Source organism: Mytilus californianus, unplaced genomic scaffold (genome assembly GCF_021869535.1).
Source record: "Mytilus californianus isolate M0D057914Y unplaced genomic scaffold, xbMytCali1.0.p SCAF_2, whole genome shotgun sequence".
Taxonomy (NCBI): Eukaryota; Metazoa; Mollusca; class Bivalvia; order Mytilida; family Mytilidae; genus Mytilus; species Mytilus californianus.
In genome coordinates this window covers 26,212,030-26,239,807 of record NW_026262668.1, presented here as the reverse complement: position 1 = coordinate 26,239,807, position 27,778 = coordinate 26,212,030, and the positions used below count along the sequence as shown (strand labels likewise).

The 27,778-nt window shown below is 31.8% G+C and overlaps 1 protein-coding gene across 1 annotated transcript in view; it reads left to right on the top strand.

Moving 5' to 3' along the window:
* Window positions 1-17,624, top strand: part of LOC127729584 (uncharacterized) — a 34,027-nt gene extending 16,403 nt beyond the window's left edge. The window contains exon 3 of the mRNA XM_052237399.1: window positions 15,850-17,624. Coding sequence (XP_052093359.1) covers window positions 15,850-16,514 — 665 coding nt within the window. The 3' untranslated portion in view covers window positions 16,515-17,624. The remainder of the gene's footprint in view (window positions 1-15,849) is intronic.
* Window positions 17,625-27,778: the final 10,154 nt, after the last annotated feature.

The window sequence follows — 27,778 nt, the reverse complement described above, 5'->3', positions numbered from 1 at the left end:
CCTCATTACTCTTTTGGAGCAGTTTCTGCGTAAGGAGCACTCTCCTGTATATGAAGTCCGTATAGTGTGAACATGCACGAGCATAACGTATCAATTGTGATATGTAAACACCATAAGACGGAGCAGAGGGTGTGTTACTGTTGAGAAATGGGAAATTGAAAATTGGGAAGTTGAAATCATCCCGTTTGTCATAGATTTTAGTGTGAAGTCGTCCATCTGTGTCAATATTGAGGAAAAGATCAAGGTATGAAGCAGTCCTTCTAGAATCAGTAGTATCCTTAATTTTAAGTTCACTGGGATATATGAGATGTAAGTAGTGTCTGAAATATGGGTTATACAGTGATAGGACATCATCAATATATCTGAAAGTAAAACTCAAGAATTTCGCAAGGTGCTTTTTCTTTTTTGTCTTTTAGAAGGTTCTGAATGAATTCTGCTTCATACGAGTAACTACTGTCACATTCTTGACTTGGCATTTTCTTATGTAGAAAATTGCGGATTAAACCTGGTTTTATAGCTAGCTAAACCTCTCACTTGTATGAAAGTCACATACAATTCCATTATATTGACAACAATGTGTGAACAAAACAAACAGACATATTAGATAAAAATGTCAAAAATAGGGGTACAGCAGTCAACATTTTTTTTATAATCTTAATCACTATAAAAAAAATATGTCAACAATGAAAAACAAAAAGGAATATCGACAAGGCACATTATCAAAAACGAAAGACAAGAATACAAAACTTTACGATCGCACAATAACACAATGACGGGATGTATAAGTACCGAGCCACGTCAAATGGATATTACAAAAAATACTATAAACAGTAAAAGTAATAATTTACAAAGACAAATAAAAGAACACTATAACACGTAACTAAGATGATAAACAACGTCAGTACCTGGAATCTATACTTCAATATCATCGTGTATTATTTATTAAGTTGATACGGAATATTTATCAGCAAGGTCTTGGTATCTTCCGATGAACTTTCTTAGAAATAGACAATTTATTTCTTAGAAAAAGGACGAAACGTTCTTTTACATAACCCTGGTTTATCAACTTTCTGCTCAGATACTGGTGACGTTTTACAAAGCCTAAGTAGCAGCTGCAAGCTCCCGAATACCGAATGAGTTCGGAAATGTATATCACATATGCAGGTGAGGTTGATAATTTTCAAAATAAAAATCGTCTCGATTGTCATAGATTCTGGTATTGTGATGACAGCTTATGTCAAATTCGAGGTATAAGTAAAAAAATGAGGCAAAGGAAGTCGTGTCTGTTTTTTCTTTTATTTCTAGTTCTGGATGATATATTAATGGAACCTAATCAGAAAAGTTTGGATTGTTAATAGAAAGAACATCATCAATATATTGGAATGTGAAATTAAATGATCTGGCTTCTTTGATCTTCTTGTTTTTGACAAGTGTCTGAAGGAACTCCGACTCATAAGAAGATAACAAGAGGTCGGCAAGGAGAGATGCACAGTTCGTTCCCATAGGAATGCCGACAATTTGTTGAAAAGTGTACCTCCAAATTCAACAAATATGTTGTCAATATGAAAATCCAGCATGCTGATCACTTGTTCCTCTGTGTAGAATGATTTAACTTTTTGTTCCCTATTAACAAAATATGCCGTTTTGTATCCCAAAGTAATACATTTATAACGTATGCTACCATTTTATGTTGAAAAGCATTGTGAATAATTTCTTTTAGACGAACTTTCAATTTCACATGGGGAATGGTTGTATACAGGGTTGAAAAATCAAAAGTTTTAATAGAACTAATTTCAGAGAAAGATCGAGATTTGAAATTATCCAGAAGTTCTTCAGAGTTTTTAGAATCCACATATGGTTAATACCATTACGCGAGTAAACAGTTTCACAGTATTTCTGAAGTCCCTCTTTCATGATCACTTCAGACAGAATTTTTGTCAATTTAATGGACAACTCCTTCGTCGAACATGCAGATGAACCGGCAATGTACCGTTGTTTGTATTGAATTTTGTGAAGCTTAGGTATCCAATACAAACAAGGTAAGTCCTCCGATTTGCTGTTCAATTTAATGTTCATTGAAGCCATGAAGGACTTATGATTCGCCAAAATCTCATCCTTGTCAAATGATATGTTTTTGTATGTGAGATTATCTGAGTGCTCATTTATTCCTAATTCTTTTACAAGACACTCAAAGTAGTACGATTTACATACAAAGACAATATGATTACTTAGAGATCTAAAAAGAAAATTGTTCAAACTCGCAACATGTTGATTGCCTGTCTGAAGTCAGTCCGTTATGGTTGCCTTTTGTCATATCATGATGATTTTGTCATTTTAAGCATAATGCGTTGAGTGATTGTAAGCAATTCTATTTTTTCTTTTAATTGGTTCACATCGGCCTTGTCAAATTACCTACAACATCAATTTTGTCTTACATTCGTAAGAAATGGCAGTTCCTAAATTCTCGAATCCAGAAATTTACCTTTGCAAGAGGTATGTTGTACTCATTATGGAACCATTTATTTAATTATAAATTCTATCTGTATTACTAATGTTCATATAAAAAAGGTTGGCTTCGGTCTTTTTACAGAGCTTTATTGTTATTAGAATACTTAATATTAAACCGGTGATCATTTACTTTCTAGTTTAATCTTTGTCGTATTGCATCGACAAAGATTAGTCCGCAAATAGCACAGTTAACACCTTAACACCTTACACAACATTGGAGTACAATTCAGCACCTCTTAACTTCGAGTATTGTGACATTAAGTTGTTATCTATGTACATTTTGAAAACTCTTGTCTTGATTTCATTATAGTACTGATAAAACACCATTCAATGAACATTACAATTCATAATTTTCATGCGTCCCAAGCTCTTTTCTTTTTCAAAATCTTAGTACTATGTAGTAATAATAACCCTTTAGAATAAGTATATGCCAGGGATCGATAAGTTTACATGTACCGATTATAAATCGGTGAGCTATTTAAACAACACCACAGTTAAAATCAGGACGTGATATCAGTTATAACCAAATTCCCAAACCAAATCTTTACATGTCTGAAAGAATTTAATAAAGTAATTTGTCGTAACAAAACACCTGTCTTATGAATTGCCAGTGATATATTGGTTACATTTTTTAAAAATCTATAACGTCACCACACACACAGACAAAGCGAACGATTTTGATAAATGTAAACCGCTAAATGGGAGTCATAGAAACATTTCTTCCAAAAAATTGGAAATTAACAATAGTGAACGAACAGCGTTCCATTTGTTGTAATTTTTTGTATAGAGTTTCCCCGTGTTAAGCTGATATATCTTAATCTGGCAACATTTATTTGTAATTATATTATTACTTTTTTCTGGAGGTGTTTTCAAATAATTTCTTACAGAAAAATCTAAGACGGCGAACTTCATCTTGTAATCGAGGATGTTTTGCATCCGTAAGGTATGTTTTCTCTGCAAAATTTGTTAAGCATGATGCTTTTTGGAAACCTTATGTTATCCCTCAATGAAAAAAAACAAGGAGCATTTATTGTTTAACACTGTTCGCCCGTCTGTTCAATATATGAAACCAGGTTTATCCACCTATCTCTTCTTACAATTGTCAAGTTAAAACTGTTACTTAATGCGGATATGTAATACAAGATTTTGCGTATAATGAGTATTTTCCGAAAGATGTATTGTTTGAGCTTGTCATTTTTGTAACTAATTTTCATTCACTGTGACGAAACTTCCGGTAGTTTGATTGATTGCCTCGTTGATTCGTGCACCATATATAGTGGTAAATATTTCATGCATATTCAACACGAGACAAAACTTAAAATCAATACAATAGGTAGGTTCTGCAAATTATGTCGAACGGGATGAAGGGTGGAAACTTTAGATTGCCATTTGAAAATAGGGGTTAGTTATTTTGTTCCCTCAGGGATTTGTTGCAAAAGCTCCTTAACGAGAAAGGAACATGAAACTAATTCTTCAAAGGGCATCAGATTCAAGTCCCCATTCCGACTAGTTGTGGTTGTGTATCCCAAACACCAAAAACGAACGCCCACTTCAGCAAAGATTTTATTGCCGGACGGGAAAAGAACGGAGAAGACCATATATCTATACCCCAGACAACCTTTCACCTTTGATATTATATAATGAAGTAAAATGCATTTATGATGACCTTTCAAGTGGTACATAGACCTTTCAGTTCAAGTTTTACCAATCTCACATTCACCACGAACAGTAAGTAAATGGATATTTACTGTTGTGTATTATCAACATTCACCTTTTTACCTCTTGTTTGCTTTCCAAACCTTGAGTTTGAAAGGAACAAAACAATATAGAATTGTCCCACGTAAAGGAATATATCATAACTATAGTTGGGATCTAATGGTTCCATCAGACACAAAATTTATAGTTGTACAGAACAATTTTTACTAAATTTGTTTTGCTACATTACATTCAAGATAAGATAATGTACATAAATATTCCTTTGTGCAAATCAAATGAAGGGATAAATATTTGTACAGGATGGACTTCTTATCTAATCGTTTGTCATTGTTTTCATCATTTAAGATCGGCATTTAGCTACAATCTTTTGTCACACAAATATAATTAACCCTGTCAATAAATCATAGGTTATTGTAGATAATTTCTATATAACAAGGTTTTAGACGATACGATGTGCGTGCATGACTACTTAAACTGGGTTTCTTTAAAACGCAATTTAAATGCCTTTAAAACTAATTATCTTTCTTTAACGTAAATTAGTTAAAATAAAAGAATCATATGAACAGTAAGTGTATTTCAGTTGAATTATGTATGAAGTTGTTGTCTCACTTTTTTTATCATAAATGTTTATGGTTTTTGAGTTCTCTTCTATGTGTAATAATTATTGTAGTCCAGTCTTTTGGCTGTAGTAGTTTATTTTGATAAATACATTTTTTTAATAAGGACGTAACAGACACAGAAAAGCATGTCTTCAAATAAGTAGCATCATATCACAACAATGTCACATTTACCAAGACGTATTGCATTTTTATCATATACTATCATCTGTCAAAGATTTAATCTTATATGCTTCAGCAAAAAAAAAAAACAATGTAAAAATCATATTTCATTTCACATTTCCTTTATCAGATAATTGTAAATAAGCATGGTATGAAATACTCGCGGAATTCTATAATAATATGTACTATGTACTATGCAACATGACAAACAAACGTTTTAATATAGTGTCTGACAAGATTTGTGAGGTAGACGAAGCCGATAATCAAATTGATTTTGTATTAACGATATTAGGCAGATCATCATATTTTGACTTCATTAGCTCACTGCTTTCGTTTTGGGTCAAATTGGAATGAAAACTGCTAGATAAGACTGAAACATGTTATTTTCTGTTGAGACACTCAATCTTTTAAATATGTAAAATAAATGTAAATGTTTCCTTATAATGAATAATACATTTTTTCTTAAAAGTTAATAATGGATGAATGCGCTATTTCAAAAGTACAAAACTTCTCCTTATTACGGAAATATTGGTGAAAATGTAAAACTGGCAAATCGACTCTTTTGAACGTTTTGTTTCATTGATAAAAGTAACACTAACTAGTCCAGTGTTCAGTTTGATAGTCAATAAAATTACATGCGTGGTGTGTAAAAAGAAATTCAAAAGAATCTGTTTTAAAATTACACGTTTTTCATATACAGGATATGATTATAATTTAATGGCTAAATTATTCAGATTAGGATCTTCCAATACAGTTACGTTATAACTTATTAAGTATGAGAATATTGCTTTAAACATGCTTATATATAAAAAAACAATGAGTAAATGCGTTCGACGTGACCTTCTTTATAGAAAGAACACAGAAAACAAAAGACAAATCTAAACTAAAATGCAAATTCACAATTGACAGTATTTTTTTTTAATTCTTAAAGAATGTTTAACGTCTGATCTATAGTTGCCATACGTGTCTGTTAAACAATCATTCAGTCAAAATAATATATAATTAATATATAATCATGGTTAACAAACTGAGCAGTTGCTGACTGCTAGCCAAAAACAATAACTCAAAATTGCACCGCAAAGAGAGTAGAAGCCGCTTCTCACAGTATATTAAATGCATTTTCATAAACACTTAAGGATGTTCGTTACTCTTGTTTTTTTAAATTTTGCGGATATTCGGAATCCTCTGGTTTTATGCATGTAGTGTTAGTTGCCCACTAACCCCTACATTTTATTTCATAATATTATTGCATATGGTCCGAGTACACAGTTATCGTCCTTTGATTTTCGTTGTCCACAAATATAGTCCCTAGTGTGGACAGTGTGTTACTTGCCAATTTATTTTATACCCCTTCCAAATTTATTTCTCCATGTTCCATGCCTCAAATAGCAAGTAGGGGGATGAAATTACACTGTAAAAAAATTTGGGTCATGAATTTTAAAGTAAAGTAGTGATTTGGTCCAGCTGAAAAAGGTTAAAAAAATCAGCACTTCGGAAGATGTCAAAAGATTTCAAGACCCCTTAACATAAAATTGTTCTTATTTTGAGTTAGAGCCGATGAAGTTTTCTATAATTTTGATATAATTTGTCCCAAAAGTAGTACAACACACTGTAAAAATATTATTGAGAAAGCGCAGGTGGGATTTTTTTAATTTTCGTTTATTGTCTAAAAGAAATGCACTACGAAATAACTGTGTACTCGGACCATATAGTATAAAAGCCATATTTGAAATTCTTATAAAATCTTTTTTATTTTTTCATAGGTTTTGAAAAGAAAAAGTTGCCAATATCAAATGTATGAACAACCTAGAGAGAATCGTTTCCCGCCAAATTTTCAATGGCTTATATCTCAAAAACAAGCATACGGACCCTTAATTTTTTCACATTTTTTAATTCCTTTATTTAAATACTAACAATTTATAACAGTCTTTGGAAAAACTTGTTATTTTAAAACCGAGTAGCGAACATTCTTAATGATCTTATCACCGCTAATAAAGACATGTGCAACAATAACATCACTGGTATGATGAGCAGCAGTTTTTCACTCTTCCACCAGAGCTTGGCCTACCTGTTTTCCTTTGTTGTAAATCCCTAGTAGTGCCTTTTTATGAACATAATGAAATACATAGGTTTTTTCCTTCAAATTATGATTTTTGTCACTGTTAATTCATTCTAAAGAAATTAATTTATACTGGAGTCACTGTAACTCTTGCAGGTAATACAATTAATCATTATCACATATTACTCACGTTTCTCCAACAATACATTGTATACCTGTATACAAAAATCTCAAGTTTTGAAGAAACGTGAAAACACCCCAAGAAGACAACCTGACACAAAAACTTAGATAAGATTCGAATACATAGCAAATCATTTATTTAATACTACAAAAATATTACATTCTTATTAATTCAATAATATTGTCATACATTGCGTTAAGGTTCATGTGGACCCTTTGGTTAAAATGGCTGCGTTTTCACCTCAAAATTTACTCTGATTACAGACAAACCTGTGTATCTGGAAAAGTTTTAAGGCATAGCATGCCCTAGATTAATAAAATTCAAATGCATTGTACGTTTTATAAAATTTAAAACTTAACTGGATTTTGCAGTGCACTTTTTTTCGTCCCTGTAGAAGATGATAAAATTAACAAACAGTTGAGTTTCACTTGATATGGTCCACTCAGGTACACAGTTTAAATCACCAATTATTGTCAGGTATCTATTGTCCATCTATTGTCCATGTCAATCAATACAGTTCACTTCAATTATTACCTGTGGGGAAGTTCTCAAACCTCTTTCACAACTTTGTTTATTTTGGCACCTTCTGGAGGAATGAAAAAAAGTGCACTGCAAAATCCTGTTAAGTTTTTAATTTTCTAAAACATAAAATATATTTGAATTTTATTTATCTAGGGCATGCTATGCCTTAAAACTTTTCCAGATACACAGGTTTGTCTCTACTCAGAGTAAATTATGAGGTGAAAATGCAGCCATTTTAGCCAAAGGGTCCACATGAACCTTAAAGGGAACCATAGTTTTGCAAACTTTGAGTTCCTAATCAAAATCTTATCACGTGCTATCTGTTTATCGATAAATTGTTGCTTGTAAACAAGTATCTCAGTTAATACGTTACGCCCAATCATTACAATCATTATTGCATAATCAATTTTACGGTTTATTATTTGAATGCCTACATTCTGTGATCTACCGAAAAATTATAGGTGCAAATATATTACCATTCAAGAAATTCTGTCATATCAAAACTAAGTATATAGTGAAAGTAAACAGCAATTAAGATTTGTGCAGGTAAGAATACCCTCCAAAATTAATTATCCAGATACTTTTTCACTCTATCTATTTGTTTGAAATAGTTTGTACTTTTAGTTTTTTTGGAGAGATTAAAAAATAAACTGATAACTCTTGCTGGCACTTCAGTGAAAGCAACTTCTAGTAAGTCTTAAATAAGGAATATATTTTTATTCAATAAACTGTTTAACAATTTGTAAAGGATACACATTAGTATATAAAGTTAACATGTAAAGTCATATATTGTCGACTAGTCTAATAATAAGGTGGCTGTATACGTAAATTGAACTTTTGAAATTTCTCTGTTCTGATGTCTAATCTTCACGTTGCTCAGTCTATTTCAATATCTCTGTATTTCCGTCTTTTTAAAGTACACATTCAAAGAAAAGCGCTTCGGACGCATGCAATTTATAACGTGTTGTTTTCATTTTTTCTTCAACCTGCAGCATTTTGTTTTCGTCGTTGTTTGATAACGTCTAAGGTTTGGTTTGTCAGTTTTTCTTCATAATTCCGTTGCAAATTCATTTTAATCATTTGATTTGATTTAAGTCTTAATGTCAGAAAAAATCATTCAAAGGTACACTCAAATGTTGACCTCAACTCTTTGCAGGGTTCATAGCATTTTCCTGTTTTATTGAAATTTAAAAAAAAAAAACGACACCTATTTACTATAACAACATATATTGATTTATTCTGTATTGAATTAGATGAATACAATGTAAGTATTCCATGAAGGGTTTATTCACGTTTCTCCAACATTTCAAAATCTTTTTTTTTCACGTTTATGTCTCGGTATTTTATACATCCAACATTCATGTATTTAGTTTTGATGTTTCTGTTATAGTTTCGGTTGGATAATCTGTTATGTCTTGTCGTTTGTAGTCCAAATAATTATAAAATTGCCTTTCCATAACATCATTGTCATGAAAATTGTTTGGACGAGTTTTGTGAAAATAATTGTATAAAGTTCGAGATTGCATGTTAGTTACGTAAGCGCGTCACTGTTTATGATATCATGTGGTGTTTGTCGTTGATGGAGTATGTTCGTTGTTGTTCTGCAATTTGCATGTTGTGTCGATTATTATATTATTTTTTTGTGCGTTTCTCTCTGATGGGTATTCTTGCGTGTGTTTGTGCTGTGTTTCTGTCACGTAGTGTTGTCATTTTAGCGATATTTGTTAATATTGTCATAAAGCGGGAGGTTTGGCTAGCCATTAAACCAGGTTCAACCCACCATTTTTTCTTGAAATGTCCGGTACCAAGTGAAGAATATGGCAGTTGTTATCAAATAGTTCTTTTCTATGTATGTTGGCGTTTGTTTTTGTTGCACTTCAGTGTTCCTGTTGTTCCTTTGTTTTCCTGTTATAGTTGATGTGTTTCCATTGGTTTTAGTTTGTAACCCGGATTGGTTTTCTCTCAATCGATTTATGACTTTTGAACACCGGCATACTACTGTTGCTTTTATTTATGCAACGAGTGTCAAACTACAGATGGATTTGGTGTTTATACAGCAATTGCGATTGTTGTTATAATGAAGGTATAGAGCTACCTGTATATGATGTATAAAATAATTTACGAATCATACTTCTTATAACAATGACGCGACAAAATACCAGAGGGGCATTCAAAATCATTAGTCGAAAATAAACTGACAATCATGGTAACAATGAAAAATGATCAGTATACAAACAACAGTATACATAACACAATATAGAAAACCAAAGACTGAAAAACACTGACTCCGCATAAACCGGGACTGATCTCAGGTGCTCTATAATTTTTCTGAAAAGGTTACCAAATTCAGAAAAAAAATGAAAAATTTAGAGATTAGGGATACATTTGCCTTTATTTGATTATATTCTAATTAACAATTACATGCCGTTAAGACACGATATTATTTATACAAAACTCACATTTTTGAAAAACGCTAATTTTATGTTTAAACAATCCTTAAGAGAACATAATCTTTTATAGATATAGATTATTTTTAATCATAATAATACAATTTAAACTATATTCGGTCAAAATAATATATAATTATTATATAATCATGGATAACAAACTGAGCAGTTGCTGACTGCTAGACAAAAACAATAACTCAAACTTGCACCGCAAAAAGAGTAGAAGCCGCTTCTCACAGTATATTAAATGCATTTTCATAAACACTTAAGGATGTTCGTTACTCTTGTTTTTTGCCAGATATTTGGAATCCTCTGGTTTTATGCATGTAGTGTCATAAAATTTTTTTTCCATCTAACCCCTACATTTTTTTCATAATATTATTACATATAGTTTTATAAGCCATATTTGAAATTCTTATAAAATCTTTTTTATTTTTTCATAGGTTTTGAAAAGAAAAAGTTGCCAATATCAAATGTATGAAAAATCTAGAGAGAATCGTTTCCCGCCAAATTTTTAATGGCTTATATCTCGAAAACAAGCACACGGACCCTTCATTTTTTTCACGTTTTTTAGTTCCTTTATTTAAATAATAACAATTTATAACAGTCTTTGGGAAAGCTTGTTATTTTAAAACCGAGTAGCGAACATTCTTAATGATCTTATCACCGCTAATAAAGACATGTGCAACAATAACATCACTGGTATGATGAGCAGCAGTTTTGCACTCTTCCACCAGAGCATAGCCTACCTGTTTTCCTTTGTTGTAAATCCCTAGTAGTGCCTTTTTATGAACATAATGAAATACATAGTTTTTTTCCTTCAAATTATGATTTGTGTCACTGTTAATTCATTCTAAAGAAATTAATTTATACTGGAGTCACTGTAACTCTTGCAGGAAATACAATTAATCATTATCACATATTACTCACGTTTCTCCAACAATACATTGTATACCTGTATACAAAAATCTCAAGTTTTAAAGAAACGTGAAAACACCCCAAGAAGACACCCTGACACAAAAACTTAGATAAGATTCGAATACATAGCAAATCATTTGTTTAATACTACAAAAATATTACATTCTTATTAATTCAATAATATTGTCATACATTGCGTTAAAGGGAACCATAGTTTTGCAAACTTTGAGTTCCTAATCAAAATCTTATCACGTGCTATCTGTTTGATCGATAAATTGTTGCTTGTAAAAAAAACATATCTCAGTTAATACGTTACCCCGTTCATTTTCACGTTATAGACTTCATTAACATGGACGGGCTCCTGACATACCAACTGATCTAATACAGTTATTAGCAAAACAACTGAAATCTCAGCATCATAAGTTTTACGGTCACCACCATGAATTGGTTGACCACTACGATGTGTAAATGTCGCAACTTACAAGCGACATGTTTTCGCGGTACTAGATCTTAACATTCCAGTAAATAAATTCATCATAGATACCAGGATTGAAAGTCGTCTGAACTGTAATGTAATGACTATGTCCTATTTCCGATCGTGAAATTTTGACTGAGTTTGGATTCGCATGGCGAGTGATGCTTAGCAGGAAAAGCTTATCCCGTCGACGCAACTGCACTCGTTCTTTTTTTGGCGTTCATGCGATTCACTCAATTTTTTTGTTGCCTCGATTTGTCTCTATTCAATCGATTTACGAAATTGGAACATCAGTTAACTATTGTCGCCTTAATTTAAAGATTAGGGTTAGGGTTATTGTTAGAGTTAGGATTAGCTGCGATTTAGATAAACCATTAAGATTTGATTTTGCTTGATGCAAATCTTTTTGAAAGAGGAATATAGAAATATCTTCAATTTAATTACTTCATGAAGATGGGCTACGCATGTGCTCAGCATGTTCAGATACAAAGTAAATGAATGTCAACATTGCAAAGGGAGTTATAAAGGAAGAACTACTTCGTTTCGACCCTAGATACGATATTACAGAGGTTGCTGCTTACAATGAAACTATAGTTCCAAGCGGTGAAGTTGAAATTGTTCCTTCGAAAATTTCACGGATCCCGTTTTGAGTTTTGTTATCATTACAGAATATCTGTTTCACAGATGACGACGGATATGTCAGCAATCCCGTCCTCTTTTTCCATGAAAGTGACCTACCGAAGACGACTAATCAACGAGTTTGTACTAACTTGAGCAACACTACGGGTGTCCCCTGTCAAGCAGGATCTGCTTACCCTTCTGGAGCACCTTAGGTGGGGTTCGTGTTGCTCAGTCTTTTTTTCTATGTTGTGTTTTGTGTACAGGAGTTTGTTTTTTCGTCGTTTTTTTTGTGATGGCATCAATTTGTCAGTTTGTTTTCTACTTATGAATTTGATTATCCAATTGATATCTTTCGCCTATCTTTTAAAAATCATGTTTATACAGGTAAACTGATGATTTGCATATTTGTTTCTCAATCTGCGACATAAAATCGAACGGACCTAGAACAATCGTCGTTATACGAGTACATGTGCTTGTATGTTGATTTATTTTTATATCGGATGAAAGACCGTCGACATTCTTCGGAGGTCATCTCATTGGTTAATTCGATGGCATCTAGTCCCAAACACAGCTCTCTATGTATTATCAGTGACCGCTGTGAATAGTAAGCTACCAGTTGTTAGTATACATATCTAGTATATAAATGTTAGTCGAAAAACTTAAAAATACTTGAGGTAACTTGATTGTATAAATGTTCGACGATACATTTTTCTTCAACTTATATAAAAGACTTCCCGGCCAATATAGTTTCAAATTTCAATATTAAAATTAGGGCTCACGGACCTTTGCTTTTTCGTTCAAATACATTGAAATTATTAAAATCCCCATTATTCTTCATGTTTTATGTAGGGGAAACTTAATTTTGTCTATATTTGGGAAACATAAAACGATAGATGTGGTAAAAGTTAACCCCCTGTGAATTAATGTTTTGTTCGTGTCTATAATAAAACAAATCTACTCTGTTTTTAGAAATTTCCCTGTGATTATATAAACGTAACAAATATACGTCACTTTTTGTGGCGTTGATACATGGACGCGCAGTTTATACTCCGTTTATGGTGTACTGGTATAATGTCGTAAATTTATGGGAGGTATCCGTTGTTATTCTGTGGTTAACATGTTGTGCTGTACTATTATATTATTTATTTATGTATTTCTCTGTCCTGAGTATTCATGTGTTTATTTGTACTGTATTCTTGTCACGTAGTGTTCCCATTTTAGTGGTATTTTTAACATTGTCATATAAAGGGGAGGTTTGACTAGCCATAAAACCAGGTTCAACCAACCATTTTTTCTTAAAATGTCCTATACCAAGTCAGGAATATGGCAGTTGATATCAAATAGTCCGTTTTTATGTATGCTGGTGTTTGTTTTTGTTGCAGTTAAGTGTTTTTGTTGTTCCGTGGTTTTTCTTTGATAGTTGATGTTTCCCTCGGATTTAGTTTGTAACCCGAATTTGTTTTCGCTTAATCTATTGATGACTTTTGAACAACGGTATACTACTGTTGCCTTTATTTGACATCAATCAACGATTTTAACGCATTACATCTTTAAAATTAGTAACCAACATTGTAGAATTAAAACAAATTATGTTTAAGAAAACAATTTTGAATTCCAGAATAAAATAAAGTGTACGCTTATTTTATGTCTATTTTATTCGTGTATTACTTACTTAATTTTTGTAGATGGCTTCAAACGATATATTGATAAGAATAAAGCAGCACAAGTGGTCAATACTTGCATTTATATGCGGTGTAATCCTGACCATAGTGATAGTTGTTCCTGTAATGTTATCAAAGTCCTCTGGTAAGGGTATATTATTATCATTTTCCTGTATTCATTATATTTCAGGAAACATTCAACGTGTCTTATCTCATCACTGCGATTTCGAATAATGGGACATTTGCGGTATGTGTCAACGAGACAGACTCAAAACAAATATAACAAATGTCATCTAAGGAATAACGATAGAAAGTTGTCTATAAAATATCTCAAGCTCAAAATCGTCACAAATCTAACAACGATGTGGATAAATTAAACAAAAACTATCAAAAATCTGCCATAAACACCAAATTCTCCACCTTTTCCCGCAACAAGACCCAACAGCAACAACAACCCATTATATATAAGACTGGATAATCAATTTACACTGAAGATGATTCTTATGTGGGGTAGGCGAGAATACACTTCATCACGGATCTCAGCTTTCCTCATCTTAATTAAATAACTCAAACACGTTCATAAATATACAACAGGAGAAGCTTTTCCTGTCGAAGCTCCTGGTCTCGCTCCCTTCGGTGTTCATTCGCCCTCCTGGTTTTGTATCTTTTCAATCAATTTATGAGATTTTAACAACGGTAAACTACTGTTGCCTGTAATAAAACAGCAAAACCTGTCTTAAGATTTTGCGAGGTATACGTAGAGGACTCCGATTTTAACACGGTTAAAATGGCATATAAAACTACATATAAACAGTGAGATAGTTTAATTGGTTACGTGGTCTACTAGATACGTTTGTACTTTTAAGAATCAATTGTTATGAAAAATATATATTTCAGACTGAAATTGTAATTTTTCTATGAAGACACTTCTTAAGGAACCGTAGCTCTTAGGTCCTTATGAAATTTTTTTGACAATTTGCAGACCATAGATCTACGGATTTTTCCTATTTCAAAAAGTTCTAAATTGCGACCCAGGTTCAGGTCGCACTTATTTCCAAAATTTTTATTATTTATCGCCCAACCATAGCTTGTCAATGTATATAGTTCGTTTCGTTGGATATTTTCCTTTGATATGTCGTACCTTTTTATGTTTGAATATTCATTCCCTTGACACTATTATGTAATTCCGTCCTTTTGTGTTTGACTCCTACTATTTCGTTCAGTCATTTGAATGTCGTCGTGACGTCATAAAGCATAGAACAATTGTACATATTATACTGTTTAAATTATTATTGTCTTAAGTATCTTTGAGAGGAATGGGTAGTGGTAAATAAAGACGAATCATAAACTTATACCGGTTAATGCACAACTAATGTTTATACAAAATTACCGTTAACTCTGTAACCTAATATAAATACCTAAGGTATTGCGAAAAAGGTTTCTCTTATGGTTTTATAAAGAGAAGCTGATACTAATGTGTACTAAAGTGTACAGATATGATGAAGTGATGAAATGCATGTCATCTCTGAAGAATAAATAGGAGGTGCAAATGTATATCCTGTGAGTAGGATTCTGTGAAGTTTCACAAACTTCTGTTCCGCAGCAAAGGAGCAATTTCGGACAAAAAAATTGGGACGACATCACTATATACCACCTGATTGAGAAACTGGGGAAAGGGTAAAAAGGAATCAAATGAGGAGGATCACCTCCAGACAATTCTAAAAAAATAAATATAGGACATTTATTATGTATAAAGAAGTAAATAACACAAATAAACAATTATTTAACCTTTTATAAAGCCCAAAATTGCAGAGACTACTAAAGATTTGTTGTATATTTTATTAGAATTGTAAGACTATCGTGATTAAAATTCTATGTTATTTACAAATAAATAACGTTTTTTGTGTTATTTATATCTTTATATTTCAATATTTTGTATGCATTTGCAAACGTTCATTTCAGATGACAAGACCGATTACGCATTTTCGTTGAGATTTGACAGAAAATCGACACATTCATTAGTTTTCCTGTCTGACGATACTACAGTAATGGGTAATTCCTTCAGTAAAGAGACTCCGAATGCTGTTAATCATCCGGGACAGTTTAACACGTACAAAGGAACAATTGGAGATAAATGCTTAACTTCTACAAGTAAAATATACTTTGAGATTAAGTTTTCGTACGAGATATTATCGTCCTTTAAGGATAATTCAACTGGCTTAGTTGTCGATGTAGGAGTGATAAGTCGCAAAAAAATAGACAATTACTTCTACGCTGGAAACTTTGGATGGTCGTTTACTATTCATAATTGCCTTTCTTCCATATGCCTTACAGCCCAGCATTTGATTTCGAAAACAAATAAACCAATCAAAATAATGAGTTTGAGGAATACAGCCGGGACAGCTGTCACAGGGAGACTTGGATTTTTTGTTAATATGAACCGCAATGAGTTTTCAGTTATTGACAAGGACACTTCGACAATATTGTACACCCTTACAAGGGTAGTATCTGCTGACAAACTTTGTCTAGCGTTTGGAGTTTATAACCCTAAAGTACTGAAAGCAAAACTGAAGATAATGTATTCATACGATTTCACAACTCTTCCTATTACCTATGTTATAGCTTAGCAATTGAGAAGCAAAACTCGAGACAATGGGTATTCTTACGATTTCACATCATTTTGCATCAGCTTGAAACATTTTCAATGCATTAGATTGAAACTTTTCGATCTTGAAAAAATGGACTGGTGGGCTAATATGACCCTTAATTCTTTGTAGAAATATAGTTGGAACATTGAAACAAACTTTCAACAAGACAAAATTTATACGTTAACAAATGTAATTGTATGGATACTTTTTTTCGCTTTGAGTCTATTCTTGCAGACTTCGGGGGCACTTAATTTCGTGTTTTGTCGTTTATTTTTTGTCTGAAAGACGTACAAATTGCTTTTGTTAGTTCTTTCACATTTTAAATATGAATTTAAAAAGGTCTGTGTGTCATTTTCACCAATATTACAACATTCAAATGGTTTTTGTTTATACGAGATAACATCGTATTTTTAATATAAAATTTAATGGTTTTAATTTACTAGAAATTTGAATTGAAACAATTTAATAATATTGTGTGTGTGTGTTTTATGAAGATTCCTGGGTATATTTGTTTTCATATATATTTTGTTATTGTCTATAATATAATCAGGGAGACGGATTTATATAATAGCACTGATCTTGTTTCCTAATCCCGATTATTGAATCACTTGTATATTTATCGAATTTATTTACTCTTGTCGCCATACATAACGAGTTCTTAATCAAATATGTTCACACTTTTAAAATTATCATAAAATTTGATATTAATTTTGTATATTAAATTTGAATTTAAACAATCTAATACTAGTGTGTGTGTGTTTTATAAAGATTCTTGGGTATATTTGTTTTCATATATATTTTGTTCTTGTCTGTAATATAATCAGGGAGACGGATTTATATAATAGCACTGATTTTGTTTCCTTATCCCGATTATTCAATCACTTGTATATTTATCGAATTTATTTACTCTTGTCGCCATACATAACGAGTTCTTTAATCAAATATGTTCACACTTATAAAATTATCATAAAATATTATATTATTTTGTATATTAAATTTGAATTTAAACAATCTAATAAAAGTGTTTGTGTGTTTTTTATAAAGATTCCTGGGTATATTTGTTTTCATATATATTTTGTTCTTGTCTATAGTATAATCAAGGAGACGGATAAATATAATAGCACTGATCTTGTTTCCTAATCTTGATTATTGAATCACTTGTATATTTATCGAATTTATTTACTCTTGTCGCCATACATAACGAGTTCTTTAATCAGATATGTTCACACTTATAAAACTATTATAAAATATGATATCAATTTTGAATAATCTATCTAGTAACATCGGTAAAAAAAAATTTTTACACAATGTGTTTACTTTTGAATTATATTTCAATTTGCAGTTGTTTTCTTATATATGATTTATTTTTGATGAATTTTCTTTAAAAAGAAAACAAGAATTAATTTACTCATATACAATAATAATTCACTTACGTATTTGTATGAAACTACACGAAAAGATACTTTGAGAAAAAAGTTTAACACCACAATATGTTCATTTGCCTGTCCCATTCAGAAACGCCGTCAGTTGTTTTGTTTCATATCATGATGTTTATTTCATTTTAAAAATTTAATGTAATGCCAGATTCTGGATAGTGTATGTCTTATATATTAATTCACAACATATTGAGACTCGGGAAAATTTGGAGTTTTGGCATATTATAAAGATACCGTTGAAATCAAGATGCGATTTGAATTTATTGTTTTGTGTGTGTCGTTGGATGCAGTCTCATTGACATTAACCCAACATTTCAATTAATTCAGACCAAATAGTTGACTGTATTTAGAAACATGGTCACCTTAATATATATACCTTGTTAAACATGTTGAATTAGTGAAGATCAGTTTTAATTTGCTGACCTTTATCCCGCGGTCGACTCATTTTACAGAACCTGCCTATTGAATGTATTGCTACTTAGTTCTTGTCCTGAATATGCATGAAATGTTATCCACTGTGGGTTAAACACAAAACAGCAAATCCTTTTATCTTAATCTTAGTAAATTAATGTAAGAAATTTTTTCCTATTTCTCTCTAGCTGAACCCTACAAAAAAACTGATTTAATGTTCAGAAACATGACAAACAAGTAATACTTTCAGAACCTCATAGTGAACTAATTCATCTTTAATTTTTAACATTGTTTTTTTAGTATTTAGATTTTTTGAAAATGTAACAGCTTATGAATCAGATACAGGAGAAATTGGCTTTGTACTTGAGTTATTATAAATTCTAGGTACTGAAACTGTGTTTCTCTTCTTTTACTTTACAATTTTCCCTTCATTTGTGTTTATGCTATCATGTTCCTTTTGGTCGTATGAGTCTTGACGTGACTCGGTATTTATGCATCCAGCTATCAGTGTTTCATGTTTTGAGCGTTCCTGGTGAAGGTAGGTCCAGAGGTGCAATTTGGACGCAAGACGTTTTTACATAGTTGTTTTCATTTTGTTCACCCTTGTATTTATATTTTTGTTTAATTGTTACCCAATTTTGTCAATATAACTCAACTATAAACAACTGAGAAGTTTAGCTAGCTATGAAACGAGGTTGATATCAGTTGTTGTCCATTCGTCCAGTTGGGTGATAAAGTCAAACCTTTTGATTATGTCAGTTTTTATAGATTTTCGCTTTTTGAATTTACCTTGGAGTTCGGTATTTTTGCTTTACTTTTTTGTTATATCGAATCCTTTTTTTTCAATTGTATGTTGTTTGAAGAGCTCGTGAGCAATGCAAACTTATTAATTTTATTGGTCCTTTGAAAAATTATCATTCCTTAAGTTTATCAATATATCTGATAAGGTCTTTTTCTGTACTTACATGTATTAACACTTTCACACATATGTCTAGCATCATGTAGATAGTTTGGTATTGTAGGAGGGAAATCTTTTTTATACTGCTTATGACGTCTTTATACTAAATCGGTTGAAAATTTGCTGATTGATATTTCACATTCGGTCAAGTTTCAGGGTTAGAAAATTTACATGACAATTAATTTATGTCTTGGGGTTAGATAAGGGTCAATTACCAATCCGCTATTGCATGCTACGTAATTATTTAATATAAATCATCAACGTTGTTTTATCAGAGTAACACGACTGGTGTCACATGTGAAGCAGGATCTTCTTATTCTTCCAAATCACCTGAGATCAACCCCGATGTATGGTTTTTGTTGCTCTGTCTAGTTTTTTTATGTTGTGTTTTGTAGACTGCTGTTTGTGTTTTGGTCGTTTTTTACCGTGACATTATCAGTTTGTATTCGACTTATGCATTTGAATATCGCTTTGGTAACATCTGCCTCTCATTTTATACAAGTCTGGAAAATACGGTTTATTTATCAGTTGACATTGGGATTTTAACAAGCTCTCATTAATTACTAGATCGGTGAGATCGGTATTGTGTCTTTGTCGTTTTGTTGGTTGTTTTGTTTTTTATTGCCGATCGCATGCGACAAACCGGTTTCAACCGATTTTGGTTTTACAATATGTTCTTATGTTGTTCTGTTTCACCATTATCCAGATTATGTAAAGGTTTGAGCGTTCATGAAAACTTTTAACCCGATACATTCAAAATGTGCCTGTCCGGAACTAGAAGCCTGTGGTACAGTGGTTGTCGTTTGTTGCCCTCTGTCATAATTTGATTTTGTTAAATGTTACTAGCTAGAATCATTAATTTAAATTTCTCATTGAAGTGTTTCAAATTTTGCTATCCTATCGCGTTTTATTGATTTCTATACGGTGTGTGTTTTCACAATGTTCGAATGTACTACCAAAACGATGTGTCGTACACACTGAAGTTGGTGCCATATGTTTTATCTCCATACTATGCTCACCTGGTTTAAAGGGCTAGTGTGAGCTATTGCTATCACTTTGCGTCTGTTGCCGTCGTCCGTTAAATTTGATAAAGTCTTTCCTATTTGCAACTTCTTGGATAATTCGAAAGAATGCTGTTCTCAATTATCCTAAGTATATCTAGGTTTTCAAAGAATAAAAGTATCCAATGGTCTTGCCTGCTGATCAACCTGGACGCCATAGCTTAAAATAGAACATAGGATCAAAATGTAATATCTTTACAACCTTTATAGAAAAAGAAAGTATGACACGGCAGAAATGTTTAAAATGTCAAATTAGACTACTCCATTAATTAATTACACGTAGATCTGTTCTTACTGGTCGTTAAATGGCACATGTACATGCTAGAGTTGAAAAGTCAAACATATTAAGGCAAGTCGCTTTTATGAGAACAGGAGATACATGAACAGCTAGAATCTCTCAGCTGGAGATCCCCCTAAAACACAAACAAACCCAATCAATTTATCTATATCTGTATAACAAAAGACAAAACCGCAGCCACATAACCTAACACTACCGAATACAAACAACAGAGATTCTGTATTATTTCATACTTCAACTGTGCAATCACACAAAAAATACCCACGACCTTTGGTTCGTCAATCGGTTTCATGCAAATTTGCATCGTAGAATTAAGTCTTTGTGAAAATTTCTATCAAATACACCAACGTTTTTTCTGGGCGTCTTTGTTAGATTTATGTGTTTGATTGTTTTGCTATTTTAGTCAATTGTTTTGTATGTTTACAAAGCTTTGGCCGCTAGATCTCAATTATTGTCACAGTAAAATATCATATCTGTTTGAATTGATCACTTATTTTGTCAATATCACTGAACTGTAAAAAAATATGTCAGACAAGTGGGAGATTTAGCTATCTATAACACCAGGGTTATCCCACCATTTTCTTTGGACAATGCCTGTACCAAGTCAGAGATATGACAGTTGTTTTCCATTCGTTCCATTGGTTGATAGAGTCCAACATTTGCTTTTGTCAGTTTTTATGGTCCCCCATTTTCAATTTACCGTTGAGTTTGGTAATTTGTTTAAACCTTTTTATACCAGAGTCTAATCAATTTTCACCTCACAACACACCAGAACAGGTCCCTGAAACACTCAATGGGAGTTGTGACAAAGTTAGTATATGTATTCTATTAACTGATTCCTGTGGCTAGGTGAATATAATTGTGTTAAATTGAAAAACTATTAATACAATGAATGTACACGATTTCATTGCTTGCAGATTTCTCTAATGAAATTCCCTCATTGGTTGTAGATACATTTCATAAATTAGGTATTCAATAAGACAGCATAAACACTTCAATTGTACAAAAGATATAGAGTCACTGTTTGCAATTTTAAAATTTAACTACTCGATATTCTCTTAATGCAAAACCAACGATTTGATATCCCACTAATAAGTGTAGTAATAAATATAGATTCTACCACTGCATTGAGTATGATACGATATCTATACAGTCGAGACAGTTAAATTTTCAAATTTAAAACGCGAGGCTTGCCCAGCGTTTTAGATACTTAAAATGTAACTCTCGAGAGTTGAGAAATATCGTATTGTTACCTCATTATGTAATGTAAAGTGAACTGATCGCAATGGCTCTACTGCGGTGTAGAAATATGACATTCAGGTCGGAAAGTAAAACTGGCAAAGTGTTTAATGGGGGTCTGTTTGGCTGTGCAGAATGATGTTTAAATAAGCAGTCTCATACGGTAACAATAGGGACGTTAATCAGATGCCACGCTCTTAGCTCGTTCAAGTGGCATTGCAACAGTTCTCTTAGGGTTCCGTATGGGGCATGTTTCAAGGCAATATTTTTTAAATTTTTCAATCTTACTCCCGATATCCACTGCAGACCACATTTTCCTGCTGGTCATCCCAGGCGACATACTTCTTTACTTACTGTTATTTTTTTCTCGTATTAAAAATGCAAGAAATATTCGCGACTGAATTTTACGTTAGTATCAATTGATCAAACAAATGTGTACTATTGGATGATTTTGACACCAGATATAAACGACTAATTCTATCATCCTGTCATGTGTGAAAAATGTGATGAAAATAAAGATCCTGACTATTTAAACACTTTAAATATAATTATGAAGACACGCTGTATGAAGACTTCTGGATGACTGTTCTTAGTAAACGGTTGTCATTCAGATGCTGGTACAGTTTTAGATATGTAAAAATCCTTAGATTGTTCAGTAACTGTATATGTTTTTCATATGTCCGTAGTGTTGTACGCATGAATAAAAAAAATGTTGGGTAAGCTTCAATAAGCACTTCATCAACAGAGATAAACCATCTGTCTTAATTTTTTTAATGGGTTTTAATTGTTTTCTAAATATCAAATCATAAACGCTGAAAATGGTGAAAATCGTTAAAACTTTTGAAAAAAAAAAATATCCTAAATTGGAAAAAAAAGGAACATCAGTGTTGTCTCTAGGAACAGTTTGCATGGCAGATACCGACTAAACAAAACACATGTACATATCGTTTTGAAAAACCAGAGGAAATAAACTATGAAAATACAGGAAAACATCTTTACTTAATCCTAACTGATACTATATCTGAATGATTAACAGCAACTAGAGAGAAACAGGAAACAAGTAAGTACAGTAATTTACATAGATTTGATTAAAAGGATTTATTGGGTTTCTTTTTATACCTCCGTCGACTTTCAAGTCATGCTTTTTTCAGGACAAGAACAAAAGAGCAATACATTCAATAGGCAGACTCTGTAAAATGAAATTTAGAATGATCTCCACTGATTAAAGAGGGTATGTCAGATAGGGACATTAATATTGCCTTACAACATTCCACCTACAGACCTCTGAAAGAGTTGTTGCATTGAGTTTACTGCCGGACAGGAAAAGTTTAGGTGACCATGTTTTTGAATACAGTTAACTATTGGGTCTGAATAAAAGGAAATGTTTGGTTAATATCAATGAGACTGCATTCAACGACACACACAAGAAAATAAAACCAAACGACATTTTGACTTCAAAAGGTATCTATATAATATGCCAAGCCAAATTGTCCCGAGAGTACATATGTTGTGAGTTATTATATTAAACAGACACCATCCAGAAATAGCCATAACACCAAATTCGTAAAATGACAAAAACATGATACACTGACGGCGTTTCTGACAGGCACATGAACATGGGGTGGGGTTAACAAAAAAAAAATCAAAAATCAAATCAAATTATCTTTTTATGCAGTTTAATATAAATACGTAGGTAGACTATTCCCAATTTCAATTCTCAGTTTTATTGGCGTACACGAGTAAATTAAAGCTTTTTTTTTAAAACAAAACATCAGCAAATTGCAAAATAACCTAAATAAAAAAATATTTGTTTATCAATTGTGTTTCTAACTTAAACTATTGTTCTGATGTCTTTTCAAAATTAAAGCCTTTTCCTAATTATGAAGTATTGTAAGTGAGTTTAAATAGCCATGTTATCATGTTCAACGATGCATTGATAAATCAAAGTTCGCAATTAATTAGTTAGAGAAATACAAATATAACATGATAAAACGTCTGTCTTTAAATTAACGCACGTGTTCACTATCTATTACTGTATTTTTATTTGCATTAGTAAGTTATTTTTGAAATAAATGATATTCTAACCTCTCATCTGTAAAATATAAAATTAACCTAAATTTTGCGCCGAAAAAGATTTCATTAAATTCCGTTGATGATGTATGAAATAAAATAACTAAATTTATTAAATCTAAGTAAAATAGATGACATAACAATCATTTGAAAATACTAAGACATTTCTTTTCTATAAAAAAAATCACCTACAGGGTCGTAATCAGAAGTTTTTAAAACACTAAAGAATGTATATACCAAAGAGAATTATGCATAATGACGTGTTTCAGTTTGAAATACATCGTAAAAAAAGTCACCTCATTTATGTTTTTAGGGTAACTTACAAAATCGTAGTTATCAATCATCTTTGAGTCAGTTCAAAAAGAATCTAAAACTGCACAATTGAAGCTGTGAAACTGTGAATTTATGTATTGAAAGTCCTTAAAAAAATATCCTATATATATTTAGTGTTCAGTAAGTACAGGGGCAATTATGTACTATTTTAAAGCAGCTGTCATAAAATTATCTTAACATATCGTTTTAACCAAACATACACGTTTGCATTCCCTAAAAATTAATGAAAGATAAATATATGAAAACCCGCTATTATACAAAAATATCCATAATAAAATACACAACAAGAAAAACGGAAAAACTGAAGGAAAGGGACAATAAAGAGAATACAGGGACTCTAATCTAAATCGAAAAATCTCTACTTCTAACTTGACTCTACAAGTCATTCATCTAAACCTAGCGGCTACCAACTCATACTATACGATTGTTTATTTTGTATATATAAAGGTACAAACCCTGTGTGTCCGTTGTACCGATGTGTATCAAATGTTCATTGACATATGATAAAAAGACATCTAAACTACCACCCATTGGTGTTGATTTCCTGTCAAATCTCAACAAACATGCGTAATCGGTCTTGTCATCTGAAATGAACATTTGCAAATGTAAACAAAAAATTGAAATATAAAATATAAATATCACAAACTCATTATTTAATTGTATATTAATTAAAAAGTTATTCACAATAGTCTTACAAAACTAAAAAAGAACTAGAGAAGCGACGGAATTAACTATGGAAATAAAGGCCATGTGGGGAATACGTTAATGAGCCAACACATCAACGAAAATAAGGCAAACAGACAACAACTTACAGGATTGTAAAAATGTCATACTCTTAATTGCCCCAAGTCTAGTAAATTTGTAAACAAATTTGAAATTCATAAGCAGACGTTCATTCAAAGAACTATCTAAATTTGCACCTCCAATTGTTACTTCATGCGAATAATGCATTGGGTTTACTTTGGGACGAAATAGACTTAATCACTTCATCATATCTGCACACTTTAGTACATATAGGTTCCTGCTTCTCTTCATAAACACGCATGTGAACTTTTGCTCGCAATATCTTAGGTATTTGTATTAAGTAACAATGTTAACGGCAATTTTGTATAAACATTATTACACATACAATGGTATAAGTGTGTAGGACTCATCTTTTTTTACCCATTCCTCTCAATGGTACTCCCGACAGTAATAACAGAAGCATACAATATGTATATATGTATTTCTATGTCAGCTCGTCTTTTTTTATAACCTTGACCTCTTTTTTATTTCATTTCATTTGTCTGAATAATTTTTTTTTCTAAAAATTTAATTTCATGAATAGTAAGAAAATAAACCATTCCTTCCTGATTAAAATAAAACTTTTTAAAAGATTATGTGTCTCTTTTTTATCAATACAACATTAAGACAAAAAGCATTGCAAAGTAATTTTTACAAGATAACGGAAGGTAAAATGATTATGTACCTTTACAAATTTATAGATGAATTGCACTTTCAGTCAGTATTATATATTTTTTATTAAACTTAATTCCAATAAGTAAAAAGGTACTTGATGAATCACTTAAAAATAAAACGAACTGTCCTTATGTAATTTTTACATGCCCATTTATTCATGTTAAAATCGGAGTCCTCTACCTTGCAAAATCTTTCGGCATTGTTTGATGTTTTATGAGAGACAAAAGTAGTAAATCTCATAAAACCATTGGGAAGATACAAAGCAGGAAGTAAAAAAAAAAAAAAAACAAAAACAAAAAACGGAAGGGGAAGGGGGGTTGGCATGCAACCCAAAGGGATCGAGACCAGGATCACCGACAGGATAATATCATAAACGGTAACAATATAAGACGTGTTCTTATGTGTCCTGAAATATAATGTATGCAGGAAAACAATTATTTGTATACCTTTTTCCGAAGAAGAAGATTTTGATATCAGCACAGGAACAACTATCACTAGTGTCAAGACTACACCAAATATTAAAGCTTGTATGAACCACTTGTGCTGCTTTATTCGAATCAATATATCTCTGGTAGACACAGGTTCGTCTTCTGAAGCCAGCTACAAAAATAAAGTAAGCAATACACGAATGAAATACATATGACATATATGTACATTCTTTTTATTCTGAAATTTAAATAAAATATATATCAATCGTCAGAAGAGCTGCACCTAGTATTTCGGAAGTCACAACTATGACAGTCAATCGCCAGGTGGTTCGAAGAGACCCTTTAATAGCAAGAAATATGTTCATTGAATTGTAAGTATACACCTTAAAGTTAAGGAACCATAGGTTCGAACTGTTCACCTCTCATGGTAGACCTTTTCTTATTTTCATATGAGTCGGAGTACTTTCATACACTTCTAAAAACAAGAAGACCAAATAGATTATTTAATTTCACAGACAGATATATTGATGATGTTCTTTCCATTTACAATCCAAACTTTTCTGATAGGGTCCGACATGTCCTACTAGAGATTTCCAATAAAATGACATACGTACCTAACTCGACGTACGCACGTAACGGGACCGGTTATTGCTAACCTATTAATTTTGTTAAATGCGTCATTCAAGTTTTAACTAAGTATTCCTAAACTATAAAACCCATTCAGGATAAATTTTATCAACATCAAGTATTTCTAAGATGATGAAAAACGAAAGAAATCATGATATTTATATATCACGTGATTATTGAGATTCCCGCCAAAACTTCACTGTCATAAGACCACGTATATACACGTATCTTTACCTATCATACGATTGATTGGAGTTGTCTTTCATGGTTTTGACCATGACTTTGTTTTTCGATATACTTTGCTAATGAACCTTTTATTATTTAATATTTGACATGCTTTTATTTGTCGTTATCAGATTGGTGTCCCTTTTTCCTTTCGTCTCTTAATGTTTTATAATATTTAATTTCCTAGGGTATTTATTATATGACAGAGACTTTTCAAGCAATTTCAGAAATATCGAATTCAAAGTGTTAGTCAGAATTTGTCTCTGTTAAAGTTGATAACTGGGATTGCATCATACTTTATTAAGCATAATTTCAAACAATATCTTCTTCTGCAGTTAATCTTGTTTATTTACAATCTCCGATTTTTTCCCAAGGGAAAACGTTCGACAAAGGGATGTGTATATTTAAAAATAATTAATACATGTCTTGTACTTCTTTAAATTTTAATAGTTGACATACACTTTTCTTTCAAAGAAAAGTCAACTAACATTAAAAAAGAAGAATTTTGTAATTAATAATATAATGATATATGTAAATAAATGTGTACACCAATTCGTTATATAGATTGTAATTTGGAAGGTGTGATTTATTAGCAATTGATGACTAATCTGCATATAAACATTGACCGCTGTGGATAGTAAAATATCAATTAATAGTTCATAGTAATTGGCTAAAAAAATGTCCTGTCCCAGGTATCTC